Genomic DNA, 20,572 nt, shown 5'->3' with positions numbered 1-20,572 from the left:
AACATGGAAATAGTTTGTCATTTTTATCCAGTTTTTTATATATATATATTTACGTGCTTGCCCAGTGTTACATTCACCAGCTGGAGGACCCTTGATTTCCTCTAGAGGGCACTCCTCCCATCTCCTCGGCTTTTCCATTATAAATATATTTCCCATAGCCCAGTCTGGACTCATTATTGTTTGGTTATTTACACATGTGTGTCATTAACCTTGTTAACTCTGCCTACATAAGCTTTGGCTGAATCTGAAATCACTCACTGACTATACCCTCAAGTAAGGCATTAATAGGCTATCTGTAGTGGAGTTCAAAACCATAGTGGACATTATCAATTGCACTCATTCTATCCCACATTGCACTGCAATAATAAGTGTACAGCCAATGTGCATTCAACAGCTATCCGAGTTCACTCACTTGTTTTCATTCACTCCTTCAAGTGAACTGTATAGTGGACTAACAGTAGAGAATAGTGATTGAGGGTTTAGGGGGCGATGTCAGATTCAGCCCGTTTATTCAGTCACTTATTGTGTCTTGTACGTGTCACACACTCTTGTCTTGTGTTTTGGTTCTGAGCTTCTGCCTGATTTCCTGGATTGCCCTGTGGTTTCTACCCTCGTTTTTTTTTTTTTTTTTGGCATTGTCTTCCCTCAAGTTTTGACCCTTGCCTGTCATGTGTTTTACCCCTATTAAAAGCTGTGTTTGGATCCTCAACCCTTGTTTGAGAGCAGTTTATGACAGCCAGAATCTTTGTGGGGTTTGATTATTTTACTACTGTAGATTATAAGGACTTTTGAAATAACTGAATTTGGTAAAGTGATTTGATTACAACCTGCCTGGAACTACTTTAGCTTTAGCTGAAAAATAACTGCGCACTTTGGCATTCATCAACCAATCAGAATAAAGCATTCTACAGCCCCATAATATAATCTATTTTTATTTGTGTGTTTTAATGTGAATTCTGGTGAAATTGTTGTTTTTGCATCTGTGTGTATATTGAGAGCAACTTGAACCTGCTCACAGAGTCTGTTTATCTTTTTTTTATCTCTCCGCCTCTGGGCTCTGCAGATGCTGATGAATGTGCAGATGAGTCAAACTGTATAGATGGTGAATGTATGAACACATATGGGTCGTATCAGTGTTTCTGCACTCCTCCCCTGGTTCTTGCATCCAACAACGCACGCTGTGTTTCCTCTGCATTGGCAGGTAAAGTCTTACATCAACTATTATGTACCTTTAAAACCCTACACCCCACTACCAAATGCCTTTTATCTAAAACCCTGCACACCAAAAATCCACAAAACACACATTAAAACTCATGCTGGTACCCATCATCCTCGCACATTTATTTATCTCATTATCTTATTAGTAGAGATCTCCATGACCTGAATTGAGTGTGTCAGATTAGTGAGCCACCTAAAATATGCATTGTTGGGGTTCCTCAAGGAGCTGGATTGAGAAGCAATGTTCTAAATCCTTTAATCCAAGGCCTAGATTCTCTATAACCTGTATTCTGTCCTCTGAAACCCTACAATTTACATTTTAAACAAAACAAACTGAATGTTAAACCCCTCCATATGCTATAATCTACCTTTTGTTCTGTAAACAGTGTCATACTGCCATCTAGAGGGTAAAAAGCCATGCCATTTATTTTAGACTTTAGAAATGAAGTAGTGTGAGGCATAAAAAATAAACGTAGCCTCGTGAGCATTACAGTTTCTGCAACTGCCTGGCACCAAATGTATTTCTACACTCTAAAAAAATACAGAACATATGGAATTTTCCATACTGATGTCTCTTGGAGTTTCTTACAGCTTACCTTTAATAAACATACAAATCTGATTCCAAAAAAGTTGGGAAAAATTGGACTAATTGTCAATAAAAAAAGGAATACAATCATTTACAAATCTCATAAACTTATATTTTAATAACAATAGAATATAGATATCATATCAAATGTTGAAAGTTAGACATTTTGAAATGTCATGCCACATATTGGTTCATTTTGGATTTCATGAGAGCTACACATTTCAAAAAAGTTGGGACAGGTACCAATAAGAGGCCGGAAAAATGTACATATAAGGAACAGCTTGAGGAGCAATTTGCAACTCATTAGGTCAATTGGCAACACGATTGGGTATAAAAAGAGCCTCTCAGAGTGGCAGTGTCTCTCAGAAGTCAAGATGGGCAGATTATCACCAATTCCCTCAATGCTGTGGCACAAAATAGTGGAGCAATATCAGAAAGGAGTTTTGCAAAGAAAAATTGCAAAGAGTTTGAAGTTATCATCATCTACATGCATAATAACATCCAAAGATTTAGAGAATCTGCAACAATCTCTGTGCGTAAGGGTCGATGCCAGAAATCCCTACTGGATGCCTGTGATCTTCAGGCCCTTTGACGGCACTGCATCACATACAGGAATGCTACTGTAATGGAAATCACAACATGGGCTCAGAAATGCTTCCAGAAAACATTTTCGGTGAACACAATCCACCATGCCATCCCCGTTGCTGTCTAAAACTCTATAGGTCAAAAAAGAAGCCATATCTAAACATGTTCCAGAAGCACAGGTGTTTTCTCTAGGCCAAGGCTCATTTAAAATGGACTGTGGGAAAGTCGAAAACTGTTCTGTGGTCAGACCGACGTTCTTTTTGTAAAATTGGGACTCCATGTCATCCGGACTAAAGAGGACAAGGACAACCCAAGTTGTTATCAGCGCTCAGTTCAGAAGCCTGCATCTCTGATGGTATGGGGTTGCATGAGTGTGTGTGGCATGGGCAGCTTATACATCTGGAAAGGCACCATCAATGCTGAAAGGTATATCCAAGTTCTAGAATAACATATGCTCCCATCCAGACGTTGTCTCTTTCAGGGAAGACATTTTCCAACATGACAATGCCAGACCACATACTGCATCAATTAAAACACCATGGCTGCGTAGAAGGAGGATCCGGGTACTGAAATGGCCAGCCTGCAGTCCAGATCGTTCACCTTTTTAAAAACATTTGGCACATCATAAAGAGGAAGATGCGACAAAGAAGACCTAAGATAGTAGAGCAACTAGAAGCCTGTATTAGACAAGAATGGCACAACATTCCTATTCCTAAACTTGAGCAACTTGTCTCCCCAGACGTTTGTAGACTGTTATAAAAAGAAGTGTTAATGCCATGAAATTTAAAATCAACTTATTTTTCCCTTAAAATTATAAATTTCTCAGTTTAAACATTTGATATGTCATCTATGTTGTATTCTAAATATAATATTGAAATTTGAAACTTCCACATCATTGCATTCTGTTTTTATTCACAATTTGAACAGTCTCCCAACTTTTTTTCAATCGGGTTTGTGTATTTCGGTTTTCTGTAATTCTCACACTGTAATTCATCACCACTTAAAATGCTAATTTACTAGAAAAGATCAGATGAAGTGTGATTGTGTTTTTACAGAGCAAAGAGAAGTGTACGAAGGTATTTGCTGGGAGACCGTGATAGACAGAATGACTTGCACAAAGCCCTTCACCATGAGAGAGACCACATTCACAGAGTGCTGCTGTTTATACGGAGAGGCCTGGGGCATGGAGTGTGCCCTCTGCCCGGAGAAAAATACAGGTATAAATACACAACTACACATTAAAACACTGAAACATCATCATACAGTATCAGCTTTGAAAGAGATCCTCTTCCTTTCTATTTGGAAAGTTTTTTTGTTTGGTATTGAAAAAAGCTATTTGGGATGCGGCTTTATCTCCAAAGTTATTTGTTTATATAATGCCTCAAGACGTGTGTTCTTTCTGAAAATTATTGTAGACCTACCACACAGATCTGACTGGCCTGCAATTAACACCAAAAAAGACAAAGAAAACATTTATTTTTCACTATCTTCCAGCTGCCTATGCCACTATGTGTAATGTCCGTCCGTTTGGTGATTCCCGTCGGCCATATGGACAGGATGCTCTGGTTGCTGGCCCAGTTCATGAGTACGAGGTCAGTCCTGAATATGACTTTAGGCCCCCCAATCCTGACAGCACGCTGCCCTTCTATGATGATTACGAAGCACCGAGAAGTGAGTAAAATTTTACACTTGAAATAAATACTTCACCCTTAAAGGCAAATTATCATTAATTTACTCTGTGAAAACCTCTCTCTCCCTCACAGATCCATATAATGCATTTGAAGGACTGCGAGCAGAGGAATGCGGTGTGCTGAACGGATGTGAGAACGGACGGTGTGTGCGGGTGCAGGAGGGATACACCTGCGACTGCTTCGATGGATACACACTCGACATGTCCCGCATGGCCTGCGTGGGTGAGCAATATTCTCACATGACGAGGGTGGCGGGTGGTTGTCAGGCTGGTTTTTTTTAGGATGTGAGTGGGATTAACTCAGGGTTTATATTTCAGATCGTTTATGTGAATAATAATCTGTGCATTTTACTGTATTAATAATTAGGTGCTTTTGGTTGCAAATGTTCCAGCACAAGTGTCTGAGCTTCAGGATAAATCAAATCAAAATTAGATTAAAAAAAATTAAGATACAAATAAATAATGAATCCGTAGTACAGTCTTGTTCAAAATAATAGCAGTACAATAATATAGAATAATCAAGGTTTTTAGTATATTTTTTATTGCTACGTGGCAAACAAGTTACCAGTAGGTTCAGTAGATTGTCAGAAAACAAACAAACACAGCATTCATGATATGCACGCTCTTAAGGCTGTGCAATTGGGCAATTAGTTGAAAGGGGTGTGTTCAAAAAAATAGCAGTGTCTACCTTTGACTGTACAAACTCAAAACTATTTTGTACAAACATTTTTTTTTCCTGGGATTTAGCAATCCTGTGAATCACTAAACTAATATTTAGTTGTATGACCACAGTTTTTTAAAACTGCTTGACATCTGTGTGGCATGGAGTCAACCAACTTGTGGCACCTCTCAGCTGTTATTCCACTCCATGATTCTTTAACAACATTCCACAATTCATTCACATTTCTTGGTTTTGCTTCAGAAACAGCATTTTTGATATCACCCCACAAGTTCTCAATTGGATTAAGGTCTGGAGATTGGGCTGGCCACTCCATAACATTAATTTTGTTGGTTTGGAACCAAGACTTTGCCCGTTTACTAGTGTGTTTTGGGTCATTGTCTTGTTGAAACAACCGTTTCAAGGGCATGTCCTCTTCAGCATAGGGCAACATGACCTCTTCAAGTATTTTAACATATGCAAACTGATCCATGATCCCTGGTATGCGATAAATAGGCCCAACACCATAGTAGGAGAAACATGCCCATATCATGATGCTTGCACCTCCATGCTTCACTATCTTCACTGTGTACTGTGGCTTGAATTCAGAGTTTGGGGGTCGTCTCACAAACTGCCTGTGGCCCTTGGACCACAAAAGAACAATTTTACTCTCATCAGTCCACAAAATGTTCCTCCATTTCTCTTAAGGCCAGTTGATGTGTTCTTTGGCAAATTGTAACCTCTTCTGCACATGCCTTTTTTTTAACAGAGGGACTTTGCGGGGGATTCTTGAAAATAGATTAGCTTCACACAGACGTCTTCTAACTGTCACAGTACTTACAGGTAACTCCAGACTGTCTTTGATCATCCTGGAGGTGATCATTGGCTGAGCCTTTGCCATTCTGGTTATTCTTCTATCCATTTGATGGTTGTCTTCCGTTTTCTTCCACGTCTCTCTGGTTTTGCTCTCCATTTTAAGGCACTGGAGATCATTTTAGCTGAACAGCCTATCATTTTTTGCACCTCTTTATAGGTTTTCCCCTCTCTAATCAACTTTTTAATCAAAGTACGCTGTTCTTCTGAACAATGTCTTGAACGACCCATGTTCCTCAGCTTTCAAATGCATGTTCAACAAGTGTTGGCTTCATTCTTAAATAGGGGCCACCTGATTCACACCTGTTTCTTCACAAAATTGATGACCTCAGTGATTGAATGCCACACTGCTATTTTTTTGAACACACCCCTTTCAACTAATTCAACTAATTGCCCAATTGCACAGCCTTAAGAGCGTGCATATCATGAATGCTGGGTCTCATTTGTTTTCTGAGAATCTACTGAACCTTCTGGTAACTTGTTTGCCACGTAGCAATAAAAAAATATACGAAAAACCTTGATTATTGTGGTTAGTCACATTGTACTGCTATTATTTTGAACAAGACTGTATGTAGAGTAATTTTATAGGTGACTGGGTTTAATTTATGGATGTTAAAGCATAAAAGTTTAAATGGTTAGAGGTGATTCAAAACCTCATCTGTCAGGTAACTTCAAAATTGTCATTACCAGTTAATAAGTGTGCTTTTCCCATTGTGTCAGAGAAAAGTGATGTGATTATAATGGTTAATCTCTTGAAATGAGGAATGACCGAGCAGATGATATACACCCCGACCCAAGTTGCTATTAGGGTTGTGAACTGAGAACTGGTTCCTTTTCAGAACCAGTTTAAATAAATGACAATATTCAGTGACAGTGTAACACTGCTACAGAATCTACAGCAAGAAATGGACAGTGCGACCAAAGAAGTCTGATATTTTGAAGACTGTCAGTAACCAAACAGTTAACTGGAGCCATTGACTTCCATAGTAGGGAAAAAAATACTATGGAAGTCAATGGCTCCAGTTAACTGTTTGGTTACTGACATTTCTCAAAGTATCTTCCCTTGTGTTCAGCTGAAGAAAGAAATTCATACAGGTTTGAAACAACTTGAGGGTGAGTAAAGGATGACAGAATTTTCATTTTAAAGTGAACTATCCCTTTAAACACAAACTAACCAGACACCACTACTTCCAGATGCCATATTTCTTTTTCTAGCTCAGCTGTCACTGAATGGAACATACGAGTGTGGGATGTATGAGGCAGTGAAGGATACATCTATCCTGCCTTCAAAAATGTTTTAGATGAAGGTATCTCAGGAGGCAGGAAGTGATGCTGACATTGGATTCAGACATGCCTCGATGACTTCCTACCTTGAAATGTGTCCTACGAAGACAGCATTTTTCAGTTTTCGGACGCAGCTGTTGATTCTTATGGTGAATCACTTTTTAGTGAATCAAAAATGTGAATCCCTTTTTAGTGAATCAAAAATGCAACCAGTGTCCAGTTCCCAAATAAATGATTCTTATATATCGGTTCTTTTTAGTAAATCAAAAATGCACCGCACAACCAGTGTAGTCCTGTTCCTAAATGAATGATTCTTATGAATTGGTTCTTTTTAGCGAATCAGAAACATACAGCGTGACTAGTGTATGCAAATTTCTAATTAATGACTCTTATAAGTTATTTTAGTGCCAAAAAACGCAGCTTACAGCTATCTTTGAGACTAGATCAGTGTACTGTAGTGTCTGACAGGTTGGTAATATGACAACATATGTAGGGTGAATTCAGGGTTATTGGCACACTTTTGCCACTGAGATGACAAAAAATAAATGAAAAAGTGTCCCAATCGCCCTTAATTCACTCTAGTTAAAGATACACATATGTGTTTTGTCATTGGCATTGTATAAAGGTGATTTATTATTTTTTTTGTCTGTTTGGTATTGTTGTTTAATTCCAATTAGCGAATATTTTTTTAATAAGCACATTTTGAAACTCCATTCCTTTCTCCAAGTGTTTATTACCCTTAAAACTAAAATAATTATTCTAATTGTTAAGGGCGAATTTGAGTCCCGAACCCTGACACGTTTTGTGGTTTGTGTTCCAGATATCAACGAATGCTCAGAGCTAAATACAAAGATGTCTCTTTGCAAGAACGGCAAGTGCATCAACACGCAAGGCTCGTACAAGTGCGTGTGCCTGCCAGGATTTGTTCACTCCGCCCAGCACAACTACTGCGTGCCTCACAGACAGAATGCAACCAGCACGAGCACGGAGTGACCAGCAGAGGGCGCAAGATATAATAAAAACACTCTTATTTAATCAAGGCCCATATACTCTGCACTGTATAAAACAAACACCCAAAAACAACCCTAGAAAAAAATCCTACTTGAGATGAAGAGTTTAATGTGCTATCTAATGGTGTCTATGAGAGAACTGTATAAAATATTTGTTTTATTGGTCTATGTAAGTGTATTATTTTTACTGTATTAGGAAGTAGAAAGGCTGTTTGAACACAGCAGAGGTGATATTTCAGCAATCTGACAAACCCTATGACCTTAAGCTGGGGGACTGCTTTATTTTACCCAGTCAAAGACACAGAGCGTGTGGATATTTTACTAGTGCAAAAACCAGACTCTCTTGTTCCACTTTTATTTTCGTTCTTTTTCTTCTTTTATCGTTTCTAAATCGTTTATCGGCTGAATTTTCTTGATATCGCTCTCTTTTCTTGTCTATTTACTTTCACATGATTTTAGTGAGGCAGACCACACCAAACATAAGAAATATACACAGCACAAAATGTTTTCAGTGTCAAGTCTTTAAAATAAGCTTTTTATACAAGCTGCTTTGTATTAATGACAGACGCCAGCTAATTCTGTGTCTGGGACATTAGTCCACTGCAGATGTCTGCCCTGTGGAGCAGGCATGACCTTTAACCTCACCTTTCTTCTAGAAATTATTATTATGTTTCTTTAAAAAGATAATAATAAAATGAAGTGCCTTTATGTTTTTTTGTTTTTTTACAGAAATCTTTTACTGCATTTGATTGAGTGGGCGAAATGTCTTGCCAGGTTGCAAAGCTGCTATTAAACAGCCGTGGGTTTTTTTTTTTTCACTCTTTTTCTGTTTTGTTTTTTTGTACATTTAAACTGAAGAGTTTATTAAAAACTATGTATTTGTAATTTGTACATGAATAAATACCTTCTGAATATCCATATATAACTCTTGAAATAAATCGGAGATAGTGAGGTTTGTACAAATGTATCTATGCTGTGTTTTCAACATTTATATATCAGTGCTTCTCAACTGGGTCATGGCCAAAATTGGGTTGTCGGTTGGCAAACAGAAAAGAAAATACGTTTTAAACAATTGTTGGGGTCTGACACACCGCAGAATATCATTATATCCTCACCTTAAATAATGGTGTAGCTCATAGATTTACACCAAATTGTTCTGTTCTCATAAATGGTTCAATGGAAAGGATGTCCTTGGTCTTACCTGTTTATTTCGAGCAGTAAGCTTGTGTGAGAAGTCATATGACTTATGAGTCACATCAGTTGTTTTTAAATACAATGGCACAAACTTAATTAATGGCTTTGATATCAAATGGATGTTATGACTCATTATTGTATGGCTCTCTTGAAAACTGGTTTTCTGATTGGTCATTGGCGCCATCCAGAGATCTGCTGATGTTTCCTAATATTCCCTGACATCAATGGCAACGCTGTAGATGACATCTGGGTAAGTGAAACCAGCGCTACTGTCATGAAGAGCTGCACAATACTGGGTAAGTTGTGAATCACTTCTCTAATTGATCACAATTCTCCTATGATTCTGAACAGACAACTAAAGAAAATAATGCATAATTTTCTGGAGGTTCTGATAAAACGTTAGCCTATATACATTTTTTGTATTCATTTGAATTAATTATTTAAAATATTGGTTTGAATGAATGATTCAATGACTCTCATAAAATACTTGACTTGTTTCATTACTGGATGAGTCACCTGGCGCAACAATGTAATTGACGCAATCTTTATTTGAAGTGGCAAGTTCCTTTCAAAAGGGGATTTGATAGCTTACACTTAGGAATTTTATACATTAGCTGCATTCAAAAACGCATACTTACCTACTACATAGGCAAAATGGGCATTGCATTCATACTATATATATATATATATATATATATATATATATATATATATATATATATATATATATATATATATATATATATATATATATTATTTTTTCGGTTTTTAATTTTGTTTTATTTGTTTTATGTGTAGCACTTTGGGATTGTTTTTAACTATGAAAAGGGCTTTACAAATAAAATAAATTATTATTATATAGAATGTACTTTTTAGCGACTGTAAAATAGTAACTTAACTTAAAATAAGCACCTAATCAATAGAATATGCGATGTCGGTTGCAGTAAATTCATTCCTCAAACCTTTATTATTATTGTGTAGACTAGCATACCATTAATATGTTCTTAATAAAATATTATAAATGTGATTATAGATTACTAGTATCAACTAAGCCAATTGTTTATAACGGGAAATACAATTAACAGGAGTTAAAGGTGACAAACTGTCTGCTCAATGTTCTATATGATGATTTACCAGCAGCCTTCCTTTGTTTTTTTCTCTGTCTTTTTAGGAAGGCATTGCTATTGGTCTACAAAGTGTGCTGACAACAGCAAATTTAGTGTTATTTATATTAGATCAGAAAAACAAAAACAAACCAAATAACTTCTTCCGCGGATCAACCACTGTCTGTGTAGACTGTAATTTGTAGGCCTACCTGTCAATGGGACGACACATTCTGGGACTGTCGTATCCAATCCGTGCTCCAGAGATCGGACACAGACTGTCAGCGAGTGAGTGATGCTGGGAAAACATGGAGCGGATTAGCGGAATCAGTGGATCTTTAGAAAAACGATAACAATGCTCTTATAATGGGAATCCTCTGGCTGGGGGTGGAAGAGCACCTCAGTCGATGAGAGGGGCAGTGGCTCCGCTCCAACCCACCGGGCCAGCCATTTGTGTACGGCCCTGCCGCCTATGTATTTTTGTATGTCATAGCTTCTGCAATCCATGTTATATGGAGGATATGCACGTGACGTCGTCATCAGCTGGAGTGACTGTACACCCCACTGAGTGGCAGCATTGGTTGCAGCGAAAACACCCAAATTCAGGCCTTACCTGGGGTCGGGGGGAGGCTCGTCTATGGACCACATGGACATGTGCTCCCCTCTGAACCGAGGGAGACTGAATTTTCTCACTCAGAGTCAGACCATTGCCATCTGTTGCTGCTGCTACTGATTGCTTTTAGAGGGAAAAGCTGCCCAACACTGCTGGTCTAAGATCCTCTGTAAGAATTCGTAATAACATCATTAACAAAAATGAGTTGGCAAAAGAACCGTAGTCCATATGTGACATCAGTTGGTTAGTTAGACTCTTTTGAAGCGTCGACAATACATTTAGGTTCAAAAATAACAAAAAATATGACTATTCAGCATTGTCTTCTCTTCCGCGTTTGTTTTTAAACCTCAAATAAAGAATCAAACGGTCGCGAATCATTAGATTGATTCGTGATTCATATCGCCAATGTCACGTGATTTCAGCAGTTTGCCAGTTTGACACACGATCCGAATCTTGAATCATGTCCGTTTGATTCTTTTTTTGAGGAACACGGAAGAGAAGACAATGCTGAATAAAGTCGTATTTTTGTGTTATTTTTGGACCAAAATGTATTGTCGACGCTTCAAAAGAGTCTACTGATGTCACATATGGACTACTTTGATGATGTTTTCATTACCTTCTGGACTTGGACAGCAAGTGGGCATACACTTACATTCAAAGAAAAGAAAGGCCTCGGACTAAATCTAAAATATCTTAAACTGTGTTCCGAGGATGAACATTATGGGTGTGGAACGACATTGGGGTGAGTGAAAGAAATTTCATTTTTGGGTGAACTAACCATTTAATGTAGCCAATCACAGACATGTTTGTTGATTTCTACAAAGCAATGGCCAATCAAAGGTGCTGAAGAATCCACTCACCTCTAGTTCTAATTCTGCACGTGCGCTAATCCTCTTTAACAAAGTGTAAACATTATGTAAATAAGAGATTAATTGTGTAGTCAGCTTCACTGATTAATAACTTTTTGAGACCATGCATGTTCACTGAATGCGTGACGTCTTCCAGTGCACATTGCACGCTGTCTAGGTAATATAAAAAATAATAATTAGGCAAATAGGTCATAATATATTCAGAATTTGAATAAAACTTTTGTTTTCCATGCTTCACAAGTGGCCACATAACTCTTGAAATTTTGGTGACAGTGATGTATCGAAATCAGGGACATATAAATGTCAGAAAAACATGATTCCTGACTGCATGTCAGTATCCATCCATCTTTTGTGGCGAACTCCGGTCCTGTACAGGTACAGTCCTGCAGAGTTTTGGTTCAACCTTAATCAAACACACCTGAACAAGTTAATCAAGGTCTGGCGGGTTACTAGCAAGCTAAAGGCAGATGAGTTTTATGAGGAACGGACCTGAATTCTGCAGGACTGAGGCACTCCAGGACCGGAGTTTGCCACCCCTGCTCTAGATACTCATTGGTGCTGATGGAGAGCTTTCACCATCACTAGCGGTAGGTAGAGTAAGGGTTCTCTTTCGGATTCTCTCGTATTGCGTAAGTTTAGCTATGGGAAAAAACTAATTTTCTCGGGAATACGAAGCTAAACTTTTACGCAGTACTCATTCCATTCTCTCAGGAAACCGAGGCTTTCGATTTTGCTTTCGATTTTTACGCCACGCTTGGAATTTAGAAAAACATTTGTGTGCTTTATTTGCATTTCTTTACTCAATTTGTATGTAAATCTTTTTCTCAAAACACAATTAACGATGAAATGAATGAAGTTCACTGACCTAAATAGATCACAAGGAAGGTAACAAAACAACATTAATTAATTTTGTACACAGTAATACCCTGTTATTCTTTGATGTACCATATAAACACGACGGTACAAATGCCAATACACCTGTATGTGCTAGTATGTAGGCTATAATATTGATCAAACTTCCATTTTATTCCAATGCATTATTATTATTTGCCAAGATAAGCTAAAGGATAATCCAGCAAGGATGCCTTTGCTTTCTGCTTGTTATAGTTAATGGAACTGAGAGAGAGAGAGAGAGAGAGAGAGAGAGAGAGAGAGAGAGAGAGAGAGAGAGAGAGAGAGAGAGAGAGAGAGAGAGAGATGTGGAGCAGGAAGAAAGATCCAGAATGATTGTTTGATGGAGCGAAAAGAGACAGCAAAGAGAAGTGAGGGGTGGGACTGAGTGAAAGAGGAGTGGAGCTGAAGGGGAGGGCCAGAGAAAGCGAAGGGAGGAGAGAGGCAGCATGCATCTGTGTGGGGTCAGTATCACATGCTTGGCTCTTGCACACCACACTGTTGTTGATTGTGTGCGCTTTGATCTCACTGAACAGTGCATCTGACATGCAGTGTGTTCTTTCTGTCTGTCTGTCTTTCTTCTTAAGGGAGGTATGGACTTGTAGAGAACTATGCTGCATGATTCATACCTATGCTGAGTCAAAAAAGCTCCAGTGATCCCCACTGGCAGGTAAGATCTCTTTCTTTTGATCTCATAACTGACTGTCATTCCTATTTAAAGCCAGTGGTTCAGTGGTAATACACAAACTGATGATAAACTTTGATATATTAGTATGATTGTGCAGTTTACACACTGGAATGTGTGTTGTATGTAGTCAGATGGTGCTATTGTGACCATCTGAAGAGGACAGAAGGACACTCTCAGCACAAACATGTTGCAGTCAGAGAAATTTGAGGAATTCCAAGGTCACAAACTTTTCTTGTAGTGTATTATGTTTTATTGTCCCTTGTGCAGTGTCGTGTTGAAGTGTGTCTGTGTGATAATCGGATACAAACCAGGGAAAAATTGATATTAACTGGTCAGTCCTGATGGTCAGTGTTGGTTTGTAGAACGTAGGTCAGTCGGATCATCTTGTTGTTCTAAGATTACACAGGTTTGAATTTGTACATGTATTTATTTAAAATATTTATTTTGTCTATATGTACTAGTTTTAGCTTTGGGGATGAGGTTATATTTATTTAGATTTCTCTTTCTATTGAATACATTTCAATATCTATTAGTTTTGTACTTTTATTACAGTTTATGTTAGTCTGTACTAATAATAATTGGTTTATCATGAACATGTCTGTGTGAGTGTAGCTCCTTATTTGTGTGGCAGTTACACATACACATAATTTTCTGCATAACCTGAACGTGAGTTATCGTAGTTAAGGCAGTTATGTCATCATACAGTATGTATGTGTGTCTACGTCTGTGAGAAAGAGAGAATTAATATGAAGCTGATTTAAATGTTGTATTGCAAATGTTGTAGTTTCAACTTTTGTTCATAAGTCACAGGGACGATCGTGGCCCAAGGACATCTAAGTTCTCTCCGAATTTCACTCGCACACATAGACACACACTGACTCTTTCTTTCAAACACATGCGAAAGAGAGAAATCTCTTGGTTTATCTCAATAGCCCATTCTCACGGTTTTATTAACCATGCCCGTGTTTCACGCTAATGCATTTATGGAAAAATCACAGTCATCTTTTCATCAAGTTTTCCATGAAGCAAACAGCTAAGAATAGGTCATGTATATCCCAGCATTAACCTGTTGCTTGTAAGGACCCAAGTTCAGAGTTGGCCACAGGTCTAGTGTCTCTTTAAATAGCTCTTGTGTGTTTTCCTGTGCAGAAAATAGACACGCATGCAAATATCTAAATGTAAACTACATGATGTTGAATTACTGTATACTAGCTTCTGTAGTTAAATAAATAAGTTTTTATTTGACAAATAAGAAAATACCCTTTGACATTGAGGGACTCAAAAGTCTAAATGATAGTCATAAATACAGTAATGCTTTTTTTAAAAGTTATGATTAACACACAAAGAAGTCTCCAGTTTGTTAGTATTGAGATGGCTTGATAATGAAGGTGTGAATAATAACCCTCTGTTTTCTAAAGGAAACATGTTTTTTTTTACCCATTTGCTCAGTATGCTGGTAATCTGTGTGTCGGATCAGCAGATAGTAATATTTAAACTCTGTTAACTAGCGCTGAACACACACACACACTCATTCACAGAGCTGTTGTTTCTACAGTTACTCAGAGTCTCTGACAGCAAGTGTAGGCCGGTGTCTGTAACATGGATGGCCCTTCCTCACTGTCTCACTCCACTACCTCACTTTCCTTCATATGCCGTCTCATTTTTCTTCTCTTTTCGCAGTACCTTTATTCCTGCGATTGGACTCTTGTCTATCTCTATCTCACTTATCAATGTTATTTGCAGTGTGATTGTGAGCCATAGCTCCTGTTTCCAGTAAAATGGCAGGCTATTTATAGAGCAAGAGTGTTGATGTGTGTTTGTGCCCTGCTGCGTATGTGCTCGCATGTCTGCATCGGTCCATATCGGAGTGATTCTGGACTAGCTTTGAGGATGTATTGACATTCAAAGTTTTTCTTTTACCAATATGTACATTTTTTGAGTGACCTCACAGTGGCTTGGCTGTAACAATTTTCTCCTAAATGTGATGGCTAAACAGATATCTAACTGGCCATTTGACTTCAGCAATGTTTTACATATTTTGTCTTTTTAATTTTGTTTTGTTTTTTTTACATTATGTACCAGAATAGAACCCGTCCATTTGCGCTTTTGCTAAAACAGTGCTTTAATTGCTATTTGGCTATTGGTTAACATTATCACAGTCTACGTGACGTCAGCGGAAAAGGAAAAACGGTTCTATGATGGAGCTTATATTTTTGATTAAAGTTTGCCAAAGCAACTTTTCTATTTATTTGGAACAACATGCACCAATGAAACATTCACAATATGAGGAAATAGGGTCAATTTTGATTTCCTCAATATTCCACTCTATAGGTTTCCTCTTTCTAACTAGAAATCAGGCACAGAAAATCACACTCTTTCTACAACTGAACCGGATGGCAGTGAGTTACAGCAAAAAGCACTTAACTCTCATCAGAAGCCTTTCCTGTGCTGCTGACCTCACATTAGAAACCGTTTGATCCCTGATCCTGGATCAGTCTTTCAGTAGTTCCTGTGACCTGTCCATTGGTTCAGCTGTCCTCAAATCAGTCCAAGCATAACGCAGTGCTTTATTTATGCAAAGTGCACCTGTAACATTTCCTCATATTTAAATGGCATGCATGAATTCACTCAGTCACACTGCATTCATGAGTCTCAAAATGTCACATGGCCTAAACACAATCTACCTCAGGTAGATTGTGTTTAGGCCGTGTGACATTTTGAGACACAATCTACCTCAGGTAGATTGTGTTTAGGCCGTGTGACATTTTGAGACACAAGTAAAGACACAAGTGAAGATTATATCAAAAGACTTTACGACGTGTAATATTACCCAAGACTTTCATAGCATTTGAGAAGTTAGATGGAAATGTTTTGTAAGTGTGAAAACTGGATAAATGTGTTAGTCATGGTTACAGAACAAACATTTCACTTGGACGTTTCAAGGAATTACTAAGAACGTTTCTTTGAAATCCAAGTAAATGTTTGGCAAACGGGACTTTTCTTAGACGAGAACGTCATCGTTTCATCAGGATGACCTGCAATCTTCAACTGCTTTTCATGTGACATAAACCTCAGCCACATACCAATCATTGAAAGAGGCAATAAAATGACATCATTCAGTCTTTTCAGGGTGATGGAATGTCAGTTCTTCGTAAAGAGGTTTCAGACGTTTTGTTCTTGTCTACTGACACAGAACACATCAGTAACAATAGCTCGATGCTAACGTTCATGTAGTTGTTTAAAACAAACACTGTGAGAGTGTGAAACAAACTGTTGGCGGAGCAGGATATGTGCTCATTGTTTGTGTTTAGCTGGTTCTTTTTTGGGCTTAAGGAGACGAAACAAGATGGTCTGCATCCCCTTTGAATGAACAGGAAGGAGGACAGAAAAACAGCTGCTAGTGTAACACTCACACACACTGCACATATACGCTTAGAGAGAGAGAGAGAGAGAGGGAGGAAGGACAAGGGTCCTTCAATTTAGCCACAGCCCACTTTGTCAGGAGGAAGATTCATTGAACTGTCCATGTATTATTATTTTTTTTATTTTTTTTATTCATGCTGAAATTCAGTAAGAATTACAAAGCTCACAGATTGGTGTTGGTTGAGGGGAGACCCCCTGATATGATTGTAAAGCGCGTTGGGTGAACATTAGTGCATAGTAAAGTGCTATATAAATGGCTCATTCATTCTAATAAAAAAGCTACAAACAAGCTGATATGTAGTAAGAGTATTAAGTTAAATCAAAGCGAAGATTATGTGGTTTTCGATTAATTTGATGAGAAATATTTTCATTGATGAAAACTTCTGTAACGTGGCAAATGTTGCAGCTGTTGAGACATTGTTGACACAGCAATTTACTAAACCTCCAGTAATTTGACATGTCTCTTCTAGAGTCTTTTTCTCAGGAGAAAATTCTAAGAAAAGATGTCTGTGAGGCAGATATGCTCTAGAGGAATATTGTGTTTTTTGGACATATTCTTTGAAGTGCTATATAAGTAACCTGGTAAATGAATGTTAACCCTTCACCCCGTTTGTATGTATGTCAAAGCACCATGCTATGGTCTGTACCACTATAATACTTTTTGTAGATTTCAAGTACCTATAACTCCGCATGAGATGGAAAGGGTTTCTTAAATTCTTTCATCAATATGTTTAATTTCATTCACTGACCCACCCTGGTCCTGAACACAGCTGAGAGTTATAAATGTATTTCAGTCTTGAGGTAAGACATTTGATCATTGAGTGGTTCTGCGAAACTCACCTGAAACTTGAGTTAAATTCAGTTGCATGTTTAGTGTTGCCAAGCCATTACTTGTGCAAAGCTCTTCCGTTCTGAAACTTGTCTTCACCCCTATACTGTTGCGTACACAAACCACAGACAGATTGAAGTGCTCATACCTCACCCAGACCCACTAAAACGGTCCAAATGGGGAGATAGGAAAATGCAAGCATTCACAGGGCATACTTCATGGGCTTGAGGGTGGGTGATCTTAACTGTGAGTAATTCCTGCCCGTAAATATCAGCAATTGAATGACAGCCTGCTGGGTGGGATTTCTATTGTCTGTGAATAAATTCACTTCATTATGGTAACCAGAGAGGCTCGTCCACTCAAAGAATGGAAGCTGGAAAAAAAGGCTCTGAATTTTTCTACGTGGTATTCATATTAAATGTATCTGGCACTCATTTGAATAGAGGGTCTTTGAAACAAAAGAGAGATTTGAGAATTGGGGTTGTCCATTGTTTGGCCATGCCATTAATGTCCCTCGCTTTTGTTTAGGCTGAGAGTTTGATGTATTTGCAATTGTTTTGTCACTCTTTTGAGATCAGATCAAGGTCAGGCTGTTTATTGAAGTTATAGTTACTCAGGTTTGATTATTTTGGGGGAGGCGGAAACCACGTGACGCAGATCCACTGTGTGTCTATGACATCCTGTTCAAAAGCCACTGACTGGAAAAAACAACCTGCCTTTATTTAACCCGCAGAAGCGAGGAGAAAGAAAGAGACAGTAATGATAACACTCCTGACTATTGTCTCTCGCTCATTATCTTTTTCTTTCCCTCGCACCTCCTTTCTTATACAAAGGGACAGATTGGTGGTCACCACCACCCCTCCCGTGAGTGTATTGTGACGTGGTTCCTGTGTGCCGGGCTTCAGTTTACGGTGTGTTTGGGAGTATTTTTAGCCTGGCACAGGGACGCCTGTTACACAGACAGGAAAAAGGCCAGAATAGAAGGAAGTCCATTCGCCTTTTAGACAAACAATCCCTTCATCTGCATCAGTGAACTGTGGGAGAGTGAGAGAGAGAGAGAGAACCAGAATGAATGTTTCTCACATTCTCTAGTGCCACATGGTGTTTGCAGGCCTTCTCGCAGAATTTCACAATGTTGAGATCCAGATATTGAATTCACTGTCTCATTATTACAGAAAATATTCATTCCCTTTCTCTCTGCATATATAATGTTAGTAAAAATTTGTAATTCTAAACAGTTCATCTTTTCATTGTACTCCAAAGTTTTAAAGTAATACTGCACACACGCACACACACACGCAAACAAAGTACACACCCCCTTTGAAAAGTAAAATTTTAAACAATATCTCAATGAACCCAAAACCCATTTCCAAAATGTTGACAAGACTAAGTTTAATATAACATCTGCTAAACTTATAGCATGAAAGTAAGGTTAATAATATAACTTAGAAGGACAACATTTTCAGGTTTACTCAAATTAGGCAAAAATGAGTACCCACCCCCCACTGAAAGTCTCTGGCACCAAGCTAAATGTAATTTAGCAAATGTCTAATTTAACTAGAATTTAACCACAGGTAAGTCTAATTATTCATTACACAGGTGTCCAGCAGACAGTTGACTATAAAAGGGTATTAAAGAAAATACATTTTCATTTCATGCTGCCAGCAATGGCACTACATGGAAGAGAATTGTCACTTTTTTGTTTTTTACGCCAGGAAGGTGAAGGCTACAAGAAGATCAGCAAAGCTTTTCTTATCAGTCATAATACTGTAGCTAAAATGGTACAACATTTTTTAAAAGATGGAACTGAAACCATCTCACAAAGACGAAACGTCCACAGAAGTTAACACCTCGACAGGATCGTCTTCTGATTAGAAGGGTTGAAGAACATCGGCATGCAAATTCACTGCAGTTATCTAAATAAATAGAAAACCAAACTGAGGTGACTATTTCTCTTGACGCAATATGGCGTATACTGCAGAGGAATGGCATGCATGGAGCGCCGTCCACGAAAGAATCCTATCCTAAAGCCCAGTAACAAAAAAGATGAAGACTACTGGGACCCTATACTCTGGAGTGATGAGAACAAGATAAATATTTTGGACCTGATCTATGAAGTCGCAAAGATGTGGAATACAAAGAAAAATGCATGGTGTCTACAGTGAAACATGGTGGTGATGGTGGCAGTGTCCTTATGTGGTGTCTGGGAGCTGCATTTCATTGCTGGCATCATGAATTCACAGATGTACTGCTCTATACTGAAAGAGAAGATGCTACCATCACTTCGTGCCTTTGGTCATCATGCACTTTTCCAACATGATAATGATCCTAAACACACTAAAGCTATGTTGGATCTCTGAAGAAGAACAGGGGGAAAGTGATTCAATGGCCTAGTATGTCACTTAATCTGAGCCCAATTGAACACCTTTGGGGAATTCTAAAGAGACAAGCATTACTCTCCGTCTTGTCTCTAAAAGAGGTAATTCTTGAAGAATGGAAAAAGATAGATGTTATATATGAAATGTATTTAATAAAGATTTGACGTGAGCATGATATTTTGAGTAATTGGATTTTATTTTGTTTATTCAATTACTTTATTGCAGTCAAAATTAATTATTAAAAATGTACTGGTAATTATCGATTTTTAACCATTTAAATAGAACTTTAAGAGCACTAAAAATGTTATGTATATTTAGTTTCCTCTTAAATCGTGTACTCCAGCCAATCCTCTGCGGCCCCTGTGAGGATGTTCAATGAAACTGTAAACAGTATTTATTAATAACTCACCTGTCCTGAGCAGCCATAGCTAAAAGCTATATATTCTGTAACAGATTCCTCCCTTTTATCCCGATTTCAGATTTTGTGGGAAGGCCAGATGCATTGCAGACTTTAGACTGTTACAATTGTAGTACTTAAAATGTGTCATGAACTGAGCTTGTGCAGTTCCTCATCAGGTCAGCTCATCCTCTAACTTCAGGTCGTGCTTGTCTTAAAGAGAAGTCAAAATTACCAACGGACAAGTCAAGTTTCAATGTTACAGTAACTTTTAAGTGGGTTA

At 38.1% G+C, this 20,572-nt stretch overlaps 2 protein-coding genes across 8 annotated transcripts in view; both read left to right on the top strand.

The window, feature by feature from the left end:
• Positions 1–8,820, top strand: part of ltbp1 (latent transforming growth factor beta binding protein 1) — a 104,373-nt gene extending 95,553 nt beyond the window's left edge. For all 3 annotated transcript variants that reach the window (XM_067455584.1, XM_067455586.1, XM_067455585.1), the window contains 5 exons: positions 1,064–1,201; positions 3,445–3,606; positions 3,884–4,060; positions 4,153–4,302; positions 7,715–8,820. In XM_067455584.1, coding sequence (XP_067311685.1) covers positions 1,064–1,201; positions 3,445–3,606; positions 3,884–4,060; positions 4,153–4,302; positions 7,715–7,887 — 800 coding nt within the window. In that variant the 3' untranslated portion in view covers positions 7,888–8,820. The remainder of the gene's footprint in view (positions 1–1,063; positions 1,202–3,444; positions 3,607–3,883; positions 4,061–4,152; positions 4,303–7,714) is intronic.
• A 3,325-nt stretch (positions 8,821–12,145) lies between these two features.
• Positions 12,146–20,572, top strand: part of rasgrp3 (RAS guanyl releasing protein 3 (calcium and DAG-regulated)) — a 45,192-nt gene continuing 36,765 nt past the window's right edge. For 2 of the 5 annotated variants that reach the window (XM_067455581.1, XM_067455579.1), the window contains exons 1-2: positions 12,146–12,270; positions 13,162–13,244. The gene's annotated coding sequence lies outside the window, so the exon portion shown is untranslated. Of the gene's footprint in view, positions 12,271–13,019; positions 13,039–13,058; positions 13,245–20,572 lie in introns of those variants that run through there. The other 3 variants (XM_067455578.1, XM_067455582.1, XM_067455580.1) reach the window with 2 other exon arrangements.

The sequence above is a fragment of the Pseudorasbora parva genome, chromosome 10 (genome assembly GCF_024679245.1).
Source record: "Pseudorasbora parva isolate DD20220531a chromosome 10, ASM2467924v1, whole genome shotgun sequence".
NCBI lineage: Eukaryota > Metazoa > Chordata > Actinopteri > Cypriniformes > Gobionidae > Pseudorasbora > Pseudorasbora parva.
The sequence above is the reverse complement of the archived record's forward strand: the minus strand, read 5'-3'. Positions and strand labels throughout refer to the sequence as shown.